This window comes from Rhea americana, unplaced genomic scaffold (genome assembly GCF_003343005.1).
Source record: "Rhea americana isolate MKP2758 unplaced genomic scaffold, rheAme1 scaffold_180, whole genome shotgun sequence".
Classification (NCBI taxonomy): Eukaryota; Metazoa; Chordata; class Aves; order Rheiformes; family Rheidae; genus Rhea; species Rhea americana.
The window spans coordinates 349,433-362,999 of record NW_028185928.1 but is presented as its reverse complement, the minus strand read 5'-3'; the positions used below and the strand labels follow the sequence as shown (position 1 = coordinate 362,999).

The window sequence follows — 13,567 nt, the reverse complement described above, 5'->3', positions numbered from 1 at the left end:
TAACAAATAATGAGAATGTTTTTATTGTTTTCCCTGACTCATGTTCTAAGTATACCAAAAAGAGCAGAAAAGCTGAAATGATGATCAGCATTTGAGGTATGGGAGCATGTAGCTTTCCACTGCATGTGGAATGCTGATCAGAACAACAACATGTGTCCGGACTAGTCGTCCAGGTTAGAAAATGAGTCTCCTTTGGCTTCCTGGATTGTCAGTCGCTCAAGTTAGGGTCTTTAAGTRGACGAATCAGAATTCCTAAATCAGATCTCTTCTCTGAATCACTCTGGGGTATTAAGTGCCTAAGGAAGTCTCAAGAAACTRAGTTCTTAACTCAACATCTAATCTGAAGTTATGTGAGTACTCTCCCTACACCTCTTTTGATAGTCTTGTGTCTGTCTTAGAGATGCCTACAGTAGCAGGCCAAAAAAATACAGTTACACTATCTGTTTCCTGTGTGCCCCTTTGGAAAATTTTAGCTTCTGTGCTTTTCCTTTCCTCATTCATCTTGATTAATAATTTGTAAGATTAAAAACAGAGTTGCTATTTATTCTAAATATCTACTRATATTTTAACAGTAACCTCGGTGAAGTTATCTTTAGTGTTGATTTGCGTTTATAAAGAACTACTAGCTCATAGGAGTATCAAAAAACTGGTAAATATATATTATGTCTTAAACTCCTTTACTGAGTCCAAATTCAATACTCAGTTTTCCTTTTTTTTTGATTTTTTTTCTGGTCAGAAGGGGAAATTGTATCATAGAACCAGCTTAATCTCCTAATATGATTTTTAGCCAGCCTAACAGAGCTGATGCCAGACACTACTGGTGAAGTGCTTCCTTAGAAGGGACCTTTGCTTCTCCCTGATTTTTCACCAAAACACCTCATTTTGCCTCTTACTTGGACATGTTGTTTTTAGGGCAGTGGAGAAATTCCCCTTCGTGCAGCAGCATTCTCAGGTATTTCCAAAGATCATTAGACTGTTCTGYCTGTGGGATGAAAATGAAATACCACGAGCTATAAGCAATCAAAGAGGTTCTGATTTTTTCTTTATATTGTGCTACTGCAGATCTTCTGTGAAAAGCAGTTATTGACAGTGCATATGACTATGTTTTTGGTAAAACTTCTTGACCTTTACTTGCCAGTAGCAACTGCATAGCGTCTCTTTCCCCGATTATTTGTCAGAGGACAAGTTAAAAAGATGGAAAACACATGTAAATTTTATCAGGAGAGGATAGGCTTTACTTTTTAAATGCTATGCTTTCTGGAAAAAGCTGGAAAAGCTGTTCCCTGTTATCTTACAGGATGAAAGAACAATGCTCACAACTTAAAGAGCATAGTCAAAGAGTGATCTCACTGGAACTGGGAGTGCTTAGTTCTTTCTCTTTATCATTAGTTTCTTATTTCAAATGACTAAGGCATAGTCATCAAAGCTAAGATCAGGACTCTTTCCTTTTCCTTCCCTCATGGACAATATTAAATTTAATTGGCCATCCTCATCAAAATCAAGAACAGACTTAAACTAAATAGCCAAACAATTGGTGAGTTGTTACAAGAGAGAAAAAGCYTGAAATAGAGGAAGTGACTTGAAAATACCTTCCTCCCTCCTCTAGGGATGGCATCTTGGTCAGCTTTAGTTTTCTATTGTATTTACTAAGATTAAGTCAATGTTTGGAGTATTTTTTGACRGTATAATTGCAACATGGAAAACCCCCAACACAAACACATGCTGTATAGGTGGGCATTCAAACTTTCAGAAATGTTTGTGCTCAATGGCTTTTCACAATTCTGCTTTTCATGGAACTTCTTTTCTTCAACATACTGTATTTGGCAGTGTTACTTTAGTTCCAGAAWTCAACTATGTAAGTAGTGAGTGCATTAAGGAAAAGTATAACCAAGGAGGGTACCCATTCTTTCCTATTTCATATCAAAGCCAGGACAGGCAGGTGGGTATGTCAAACCCTATAAAAATTACACAGAGTTCTTAGGGAGAAATAAAAGTGGAGAATATGTAAAAATAGATATGGGCCTAATTAACTGCCTTGTACCTACAAGTATAAGCCTTCTATGCACAAAAGAGTGGGTTCAAGTATCATTCAATATCACTATGGTGCTGTAACACTGTAAGCTTCCTTTCTTATCTCTTACAAYCCCATGAAACAAAATAAGGTAATACAAATCAGCCAACTAAAGCCTAACCTTACTTTACCAGTTAGCATGCCAGTGCATACAGCTGTTTACAAACYGAGAACAGTGGATGTGCACGCTGGCTGATAAATTGGCATGGAATATGTGAATATTTTTACTGAACTTGAGGTCTCCATAGTAAGAATCACAGCTTCAATACAAAGCTAACCATAGATTTTGATGCAAGTAGCCAACTAGTTAGAGAGCAAAACAAAGACTCCTAATTTTCTGTGGAGAAACTCTGATCCTTTTTGATRATTTTAATTGCAGATCCAAGGCATGACAGCTTTACCTCCTGAAATAGAGAGACCATACAAGACAGAATCAGTAATATGCAGCTCATCTTCATGTTTATGTTGCAGTATACTCCCCACCCTGTTGTTTGTTGTACATGTCACTGCCAGGACCATAGGAAACATCAGGCCCTTTGTATAATAATTTTTACTYATTTGTGTTCTATATGCCATGCAAGTTCTGATGTGTTTGCACTGTTGCTATTGTAGATTTATTTTTTTTACATATTAATAAACTAAATTTGCTAGTTCAAAATAAAAAGTGTAATTCCTCTGGAAAATTCTGGTTTATTTGGTTTTCAATGTAAAGTGTGTATAAAACACAGTAAGTACACTGGCACGTTACATACTGAAATTATTTCCCATACCACTTTGTTACACTTTATCCTGACTCTTCACATGGTGTTTCCAAAACCAGCTATGTATGTGGGTAAAATTAATAAACTAAAAGCAACTTAGTTAACCTCATTTAACCTGGAGTGTGCTTATTATTTTGTCTTGGTTCTTGACATCTACAGGTTATGGAATTCTTGCTGTGTGGACAGATCTTGCAAACATATTTAGGCATCCTTGACTGACACCTGCAGTAAAGCCACAGGAAAGATTTGTTTAGAGAGAACATTTCTATGAGCAATGCATTGCAAATCGTCTCTCCTCCTCAGAGAAACCAGTGTCACAGGTGAAAATCAGATGAAAATGTGAATAGAGCACCAAATCTCACCACAGTGATTCATATACATGTCCTTTGTCACAGCAAGAATTTCATTCCCCTTTTCTGTTCTTTATCTTTTTCACACTATCTGGTAATTCAGTGTGTTTCATTTATCTTTCATATGTGTTCAGGCATGTGAATAAAGCTTTGGAGCAGGGTTAGAAACACCTTTGCTAGATTTGATCTGGATRACAGCAATTAAGATCTATCTGCTAGCCAGGCTCTGCCATGCACATGGATACAGCATAGGAGACTGTCAAGAGCTACTGTTAACACRTCCTGAGCACTGTGATATGCCAAACTGTTGATTAAGAGATGATTTTTGCACCCCATGCACATGACTGTTTCTTTATTTTTTTTTGGAAATCTGCAACTTTTTCACTGAGATGGTGTTGAGCAGGGAAGACTCCGAAAGATACCTGATTTATTAATAGACCCTTCTGCTYCCTAATGAAGTTATGCAACACAGTGGAAAATGACTTTCAACATCCAAAAAAATTGTATTTTTAAACCCAGTACAGTTACCTATAAATTTTCCATGATGCTGTGTAATATGCGACTGCAGTGTGAATAAAAAATAAGCTGCTTTGGATGTTGAGAGTGCTTCCTTGGCCATGGCAGCACCTGCACGACAACTAACTGCTATGGATTTTGTTGTATACTCTTCACATCATTGAGCACTCTTGTGCAGTGTGGTGAGTCCAGAGAGGGTCAAGAACCTGATCTAGCTAAGCTGATCTGGTTTTCCAAACGTTTGTTCGGTGAATGTTGACAAATGGTGCCTGAATTTGTTTGTGTAGACATACCTACAAAATGAGAGCAGAGCATGCTGATGCCAGAAGATAACAAATCACAAAGAAAATAAGGGCAGAATTTGGAGACTGTCTTCTCTGTAGTTCAGAAGTGAGAAGGGAAGCATCACAAAGCTAGTAAGTCACCTGCATGGATAGCCAAAATGGCAATTTGTGTGATTATCTGCTTACCAGAAAGAGGTATTGAAAAAGCTGATGCCTCAAGTGCAGATGAGAGAATTAAAAAATTCTAAATTTCTATGAGATACAGCAATTTCATTATGACACTTATGTGTAAAGGGAGCTTAAACTGAGCCATGGAGATATAAGTTCACAGAGCCTACTTACAGCTTCCGGATGCTGCAGTCTGCATTTGGAGTAAAAAAAAGCAACTCCCATCAAATCCCAAGATATTTCTTAGTCATTTTTGGGCAGCTGCTTGCTCTAAATGTGTCTGGACAGTAGCATTTTCTCATCTCTCCTACTGCTGCTGGAAAAAATAAGGAAAGGGTAAATGCCAAAGAGCATACAGAATATTTTTTGTCAGAATCTTAAGTCTGCATAAACACATGTAACTACATAAGAATCTCCTCCTTGCAATCAGTACATTTTTCTGTTTCATGTTCCTRGATAAAACTGGTTGAAAAATTAAAAAAATAATAAAAAAAAACAACCTCTCCCATCATTGTGATTTATCAGCAGAAAAATATTCTGAATGATTATATGTGCAGATCTATTTAGGACCTGAAAAAAAWACATCACTCTCCTCAGTTATCACAGTGAGCATCTTATCATAAAAGCAGTCAGTGGAGCCTCCTCCTCCTTTCTTACCACAAAATAGATCCCTAGAAATGGACATGTTCGCACAACTTATTGTCAAGGGATGAAGGCAGGGATGAAATGAGAAAAGAGGGTGCATGTTGGACAGGTTACTCTTTTCAAATGCGACGTATTCTCTCAGGCATTTGCTAKCAGACGCGTGGGCTCCTGGCATCAGTCCTATGTTGACTTGGTTTGCAACAGAGATAAAGCAGACCTAGGGTTATTTTCCATTTACTTGKCTGTTCTCTGATTTGATGCAGTTTCTTATCTTAGGGGATTTCCTTTCAGTGGGTACCCAGCCTAATAACACTGAACAGATGAGTGTTTGTTGTTGCCATCTAGTATGCCGCAGGATGATGTAAAGCAAAGCAGACTCAGAAAGAGTATCTGTGAAAGATAACTGCCAGTATAGCAGGAGGACCTGCCATATGCACTAAAGTTTTGTTTTGGCTTAACCTGCAACTGTTCTACAGTTTCTGGAGGAACAGAAGGGAAAAGTTTCCTTTACAGGTAAATAAAAAGGGAGACTGGCGATACAGTTCTGGGGTACTAACGAAAAGGATCCAAAGCAAACGTGAGCACATTACCTTAGGATACTTGAAAYAAGAAAATAAAAGCTGAAAGTCTGAAATTGTCAAAAAATTGAAATGAGTGTAAAGATGAGAAATACCACAGGCTAATTCCATGCCACAGATGAAAAGCAGGTAGTACAAACACATACATAGTCGTACTACACATGAAAAAGCGCTCGGGTACAAATGTTTCTGGTTTTCTCTTAGTATTGTGCTATGCTAAAGCACATACTTGTGCATTGTATAGTTAGTTACCCACAGTTTTTTGAATAGTTACAGTTAGAAACAGAGACAGTAAATACTGTTTTCAAGCATACCATGGTGGAAGAGAGGATACTGAGTATACACTGAAAGATCAACAAGCGAATTAGAGACAATAAGCAGAAAACTTCTTGARTGAATGCAATTCCTCTTCTTAGCAATTTTGCCATTCAAAGGTATTTTGTGTGAAGAAATAACAGTTTCTATGGAGAGCCTAAATATGAAATTATTTTTGTATCTGATGTTTTAGCAGGGTAGGAAGTTGCTTTCTGGAATCACTCTTGAAAATTCTCTTCTTCACCAGACTCCCGTGCAATGACCCAGCTGCCTATCACCTGTATGCTACGTATGAATGTTACCCCTTTTTATTTCGCTCCTCACTCAAAACAAAGCTTCTATTTAATGAACACATGGCTCATGTCAAATATTCACATAACCTGAACCAATAACCATTCAGGATTTTTTTTTTCTGTTTATGATAAAACCAGCATTCAAGAATATTGAGAAAAGAGCATTTGGAATTCATGCAATTTGTTGATTGGCCCYTATAGGGGCAAGTGTCACCCTCTGTTGTCGTGTCTCATCTCCACCGAGAGGGCCTGTCGTATGATGCTGCGTCAGTCCATTTGTGGCTGGATCACAGTGACACCTAAGCTGGTTGCAAGCATTGCTTGATGCAAGCTCATGAAGCAGAGCTGTAGCCAGCTGCTGCAAGAGGAACTGTGCTAAGCTTAAGCCTTTTCGCTTGTGTGGTGTGTTTTTATAACCCGATTGGCTGGTTAAAAAGAGGGACTGTATGGCCATATTATTCCAGATGCTGAAGAGGCACAAATTTAATAAATAAAACCTCGTGAAAACACTGGCCTCATTCTCCTCTCTCCTCTCTTGATGCAGAATGTAACTATTTTTAGACCAAAGATATTACTTCTGGAATGTTTAAGAATTTCCATTCCTTCTTCTCTGATCCTCATGTTTTCAGTACCTCTCTCTCTTACTTGAATGAGATAGCAATCTTACCATGAACTTTTTAGCAAAGGGGTATGTCAGGAAAAATAAAATGACAGCTGTATTGCAAAGAGAGCATGTGGGCTTCCCTTGGCTGCAGTGCAGTTGCAGGGGCTGGGAAGGGACATTGGCAGTACCCTTGTGCTCTCCACACCCCTACTCCCTGAGCAAGGGAACAAGCCCTGCTACCCCACACATTAATTGGGGCAGCAGCCCCGAACATGGTCTCTCCCTGGAAATCGGACTCATGAACCAAAAGGTAAGGAGCCCCAGGAGCCTTCTGGTGGGGAAAGGGTAGCGGAGGATACCCACAGGTGCGGCTTACTCCTGCTAGCTAGGAGTCAGGGAGCAATGGGGGTCCCGGGCACTGCATGCGTTTGTGTGCAGAGGTGATGCTTTTTGACTTCCTGCCTGCAAATGTCAGCTGCAGGAGTGGCCGAGAGACTTCAGACATGACATAAAACAAGTTTTATTTATTTCTGTTGTTAAATATTATCAGCATTTGGGGTTTTTCAGTTCATCTACTCCTGTTATTTAACCCTCAAGCTTGGCAAGGCTGTAGGCGAAGCATCTGGGGAGATCCACTGACTATCAGAGTTTAACCTAGGGCTCACTGACTCACGTGCATGCAAAAGTCGTTGTGCTCAATTGTTTCATTCAAGCCATCACTGTACATAACATACCCAGGAATGAGCTCATCGTTTATGCACACACATAGGTGGAGAAATTCCTCTTCTCAGGAACTCCCACCACCTGCGCCACAGCAGTGCCCTAAACAGAGCCACTGCAGCACTCCTGCTAGGAGTCATGAAATGGATGCCAGGAAGAAATACATATCTCAGTGAAGTGACCAACCAGCAAAAGCTGGCTYTAAATACAATTTTAAGCATTCCGTCTTGAGCTGCCTTCTCATTTTTGAGCCTTCAGGGCTAAAGGAATGGACTTCAGGGCCCTGCAGCCCACTGCTGCTCTGCTCACTGTGTGACTCCTGGAATAAATCACTTATAGTCAGAGTTCTCTGAGCCATTTTGACTGCTGTGTCTGTGTTGGGTTGAAGGAACACACAGCTGCTGGATATTATTAAAAAAAAAGAGAGAGAGAGAGAAACACATAACTGCTATCAACTTGTGCTTTAGGCAGGTAAGTATCTTCCACAGTCATGACCTTGGTCCTTCTGTGCTTGAGAAACACACAAAATGTTTGGGAGCTGTTGGAATAATATGATGTGAAGCCTGCCAAGATAGTCAGCTCTTGAAGTGTTACTGTGAATCAAATGTTTTTTATAAAGCTGTAGTTCTTGGAATCCAGAAAAAAAAATGAAAAAAAAAAAAAAAAAAAAAAAAAAACTAACCCAGCGCTCTGCAGAAATATTGGAAAATGTGACTGGGAAATGATTACTAATAAGTTTTCTGAACAGCTAACTCAAATGCAAGTCTATTTGATGATTTCTAAAGGTATATGGTTAATGCTACTTCACATTTTACCTTCCTGTTAAATCTTCCTGTCATCTCTGTTTCCTTTTCTTTTCTCTCAAAATTTGTCTCTCATTCTAGCACTTTGCTCCCATTTCTGTTTGTTCCATCATCTCTTTTGGTTTTCTGCTGCTTCATCCAAAATCAAAACTTTAAGTCAATTGTTTTGTTAATGCAAAAAATAAAAACTTTGCCCAGCCGAGCATGGAGAAGAATTAGTTACATAGGTCTGCTCTCTTCCTTCCTTCCTTCCATGCTGGCCTAGCTATACTGTACAAAGTAATAGTTACTCACTGGATAGGAGAAAACAAATTTAAATCTCAGTGCCTTGAGCACTCATCTAGGGTACTGGTGTGAACATGGTTCATGTTCATACACCAAAACTACCAAAAGAACAGAGTTATTTCATTTAGTGAGTTTTTCTTGTTCTATGAAGAAAAAAGAGCTTGATTTGTTCTCTATTGTGGCAAAAATAAATTTTTGAAACTTCCAATATTTTCTAAAAATGAATTATTGTTTTTCCAGTAGCTCTAGTTTGCAAGACAACTGTAAGATCCTAGGTGAATATAAGATGATTTAAGATGTCTAAAWATGTGATTTATAGTCTGGTTCTGAGATTTATCACATCCTGCTCAGAAGATGACATGCTAAAGTTCAGTACAAGTTTTTCCAAAACAGTAAGCAAAAATTACTCTTATCACCACTAGAACTAAGTATTCCACCCAACCAGATGTGGTTCTTCCCACTACCCACTCGGTTTATACTATATGCACAGACTTCAATATTGAAAAGCATTTTCAGTTGCACTGTAAATTATTTACAGGTAGCAAGGGTTTACTCTGCTAAATTTGCGATTGTTTCTCCCATTCATCCTGTTCCTTTTCAATGTAAAATAAATTTACATGAGCTAATGCTCACTGAAGGCCATTTTCTCCTGTGCAATATAAAAATGCTAATATTAAATGGTGCAAAGTGATTTTACATGCCACCATTAACATAATTGTTTTTATTTCTACTTTGCCCTGGTTCATGTAACTGCAGAAGGCATAGAAGAATGGTAACTCACACTTCCAGTATCTAAGCTAAATCTACCAACTTTCAACTTATCTATGACATCCCTAAAAATMAAAAGAGAGCTTGACATTTTTTTCCAGGCAACTAAGTTAATCATTCAATTCTGCAAAGTCTGCCATTTCCAGTGCCCTGCCTTTCCAGTCTTTGCAGCACTGATGGCCACCTGTTTATTAATTCAGTGATGACTTCTGTATCTGCACATAGGGGTCTTCCAAGTTGCTGTTGCTCTTGGCCACATGGCTGAAAGGAGGAGGGTTAGAAGTGACTGTGCCCCCTGGGTTTTTCATGGCTGCTCTGAGAATTTCCTTGAATTTCAATGAAACTGATAAGAATCAGGTGAAATACGTTTCCTTGTTTTTAAAATATATGCAGAAAGTTCAGTAGAATTGCATCTTAAAACATGGCAGGAACCCTGAACTGAAGAAACTGTATAGCTGCATTGTCAATATATTGGAAGAATTATAAATAACAGGACTCTACTGAATTTAATGGGAAAAAGAAAGCATGATTTTTTAACACTGTAAAGAAGGTTAGTTACCCTTATATATAGGGGACATATTCAGTACAATGAAAACTTACCTTAAAACCAAAATTTTCATTGCAATGTGCTTTAGAAGGCTTTAGGAAGGTTGACATATGGTGCAATTATGGCTTATTAAATGCCTGTTGAAGAGTCCATTTAAAATTTGTGAGATTTAAACTATACTGTTCACATTTTTAAGGAGGCATGTTGATTTAAATAGACATCTTTTTAGTTAAAGCAAAAGCAATCCTAATAATGTAAATAAATGACTTCARTAAAAGGAAGGCTGGTATGCTGGGAATTTGTAAGAGATAATGTTACAGACTCAGATGGTAGCAACTTACTTATCATTACTTTCTCAGAATAAGATCACTGTTCAACTCTTAGCTTGTTCCCTTGATTAAAGAGTCCAGGATAGATAGAGAAGGGCTTAGTTGAGACAGGCAACAACTTTCATCTCCCCACTTGTCAGAATTAAACTATTTCTATTTATTTTGAGTTAAATTATTTCTATTATGTTCTTAATTATTAATTTCTTGTCCAAATGATACTGTAGGAACTAACTTTTATTATGTCATAGGCAGCATACAGATGATTAAAGTTGATAAATAYTGCAAATGTTTTTAGCTTGCAGAGTATGCTTTTTGGGAGATTATTCCAATCTTGCTCATCTTAGAACTGTCTACTTTGAAATATCCCAATCTTTCGATCATTGAAAAGATATGGAATATGTATTTTACACCTCAGGTGCTTCTTAAACATTTTTTTKGGGGGGAGGGGGAGTGCCTACTTCAATAATAAAGACAACAGTCCTTTTTTTTCCCTAGTTGTTGTACATTCCCAAATACTGTTGATTTTTACCTGGAAGATGTCAGAGATCCTTAAATGAGGCCAAATGTTATTCCCTCTTTCTAGCTTCAAGTCACCTGAGGTCTCTAGTTGCTTTTTATAGCAGAGGAGGACAGTCTGAACATGAGTTCTCCTAGAGAGGCAACTCTCCYCACCAGTATTTCATATGAAGAAGAATTTTCCACAAGCTCATACTAACAAAATATTTACTTTAAGCAAATGTCTCTTTATACATTTGCCAACTACTCTGCATGCAGGAGAATCACGTAATATTGAATTTGAGACATCACATCTAAACTAGGACAACACATTGCAATTTCACTAACAAAGAACTTCACTGTATGGTTGAGGTAAGCCCTGAGAGACAGAAAATTCTTATTATAAAACACAAACAGACTTTATAAATACTCTTGGAGGTTCAGAGAGTGACTGAAAAAGTAAATTGCCTTTTGTGTTGACTGTTCTTTCCTCTCCTGTTTATATCTCCCATAGGTTACATATATCACCTTGTAAATGCTTCCAGCTTCTTCCATCCTAGAAAGCAAAAAGCTGGCTAGGAGCTGAACGTGGTTCTCTCGCTAATTAACTACCAGGCAGCCTCATTACAAATGGTTTACAATTCCCTTATAGAAAAGTGGCAGAGCAAAAAAATTTACTTTGTCCTTTAGTTTTATGGGCCTGAACAACCATTCCCTCAGCAAATTGTCACGATTTAACTATTTGAGRACTTTCCTCCTCGCAGTGATATTTAAGAAAAATATAGTATTTTTTTCATTATTAATTTCTATTTCTTGAAAGGAAACTTGACTAAACCCAAAATGCTGTTTTTCCCCTACTCTAGCCAAGGAATCTGGCAATAAGAAGTTCCTACAGCTTGACACGATGCTGGGAAAAGTCTTTATGATGGTAATGTGACAACCTCAAATGGCTTTCAGGTTTATTTAAGCACAGATTAAATAAAATAAAATATTAAAATACTGATTTTATCAACATGAATAGCATTTCTGTGGGTCTCCTGTTGGTTTTACTGAAAGGTTCTGCTCTCAGGTCTAGAAGGGCATGTTATGCAGTACAGTTTTCATCTAATTGTCTTAAGACTGGAAGCATAGCTTGTCATCAGAGGAAGAATTAAGATAGTTAAAGGGATAGTATTTAAAAACTTCTTTATAATTTGCTAATTGCTAATTGTAATCTGGTGCACTTGAAAGCATTTCTGAGGAACACAGCAAACCCAATAAATATCATCTATTAGCCAGTGTTGATGTCTATTAAACATCAAGCTACGAATTTGCAATATGCTGTGAAAGCCATAAAAGACACTCAAGTGTTGGCCATTATTTGCAGTATCAAGTAATAAATCTGGGAGAAGCCATTTCCAGACTGCATGTCTCTGAGGGGATTGAAATTCAGGTACTGAATCTGGAAAKACTTTTAGACTTGATTCACTTGCTGGCATAAAATGATCCAAATCCACTACAGGGCTATATGAGCCTCCCTTGTCCTTCAGGACCAGAGGATTTGGCCCTTCAAGCTGGAAAGATGTGGAAAAGCAGGTCAGAAAGTAAAGCACTAGAAGCACCAAACAGCATCCCCTAAGGGGAATTTTTAAGAATTAACTTTGTCCAGCTCAATGTATCTCCAAATGTTTGGGCTTTTAGAGTAGTGGCAGGAAGAGTTGAGGAGTAGGGGGAAGAAAGATAATCACCATATGCGAATTCTCTGGTTATTTGAAAGGCATAAAGATGAGACAGCTGAATTCATACCTAATGCACTAAATCTGAGCTGAGGAATCCTGGACTCAGTTCTCAATAGGAGCTTGCATACAGTTAAACTGATACACCTGTGCATCACAGGGTGGTGGCAGAGAAATCTGTTCACGTGTGCCAGTGGTAGATAGATACCTTCCTCTAGCTTTGCTTGCAGCCAATATTGTACTCCCTTGATTCCTTTTCTGTGGCCCTAGAATTTTCCTATTCTTTAACTTAATGARGTCATCACATTTAACACAAGTTTGATCCTTGTAGATCTTCCTCTTTTTTTATTAAAGTTTTCCATTTGCTTTTGTCTCTTGAGAAGAAAATATTTCTACTTTACTCTGCCTGCTATAAAGAAATACAATTATTTTGCTTGTTAGGCCCATTTACTAAACTTGGGTGCTTCCTCTGCATGTGGAGGGTTTAACTGCTTGCAGTTAGGTAACAGCTGAGGAAGAATTTTAAAGGGCTAAATTCTTGTCTTAATAGCAAGTAATTGCCACCTTTCCCATGTCTGGCTATGGATCTGGCCCTGTATTCCCATTGCTAGCCTTTAAACAAYGTGCAGCTGAGATGCCCAGGTAAGAGAAGTGGACTTTCCAAGCACACAGTGAAATGCCAGGCTTGTGCAATACGAGACGCTCRTGTCTTTTTTGGCTCTTATGTAATATACTATCTATTTGGCAGAGGATAAATGGCACTTCCTTACGAACAAAAGAAGTCAGTGATTTTTTTCTCCCTTTTTATAGCTTCCTCTGCATTTTTGCACTAAAATAAAATAAATTAAAAAAAAAAAAAAAACAAATCAGGCATACAAATTAACTGCTTATTGAACAGCACTCTCTGCTGCCTCCTGAGAGATTTGCATGTGATATCAGTGCAAAGCTTTTTAATACTAAAAAATGAACACTTCATAGGATGAGTCAAAAATGACCTCTTCTGACCAGGAACTGGAGGAGATGGTGAAAACAGTCTTTGAAGCAAATGGTGAAATCTCGCCATTTGCCCTCCCAGCCAAGGGGAAATGAAAGAAAGGAGAAGGGGGCTCAAACTGCAGGTATACATTAAAATKCACCCTCAGTCCCAGCCTGGTTGATCTTCTACTGACTTAGCATCTTGTGCAGGTGCAGAGGACAGGAGGGAGAGGAGACTGATGTAAGGCAAGGCCAGTGATGGGCTCTGTCAGTGTATTTCAAAAAATACCTTTATGACAGCAAAGAGTATCTGCCTTCTCCAAATAAAAGTTATTTTCCTGAAGT

General features: G+C 38.2%; 1 protein-coding gene across 1 annotated transcript in view; it reads left to right on the top strand.

Annotated features, from left to right (window-relative positions):
• The window catches only part of MOXD1 (monooxygenase DBH like 1), a 50,168-nt gene extending 47,209 nt beyond the window's left edge, over nt 1–2,959 (top strand). Inside the window, exon 12 of the mRNA XM_085301850.1 lies at nt 2,451–2,959. Coding sequence (XP_085157976.1) covers nt 2,451–2,615 — 165 coding nt within the window. The 3' untranslated portion in view covers nt 2,616–2,959. The remainder of the gene's footprint in view (nt 1–2,450) is intronic.
• Nucleotides 2,960–13,567: the final 10,608 nt, after the last annotated feature.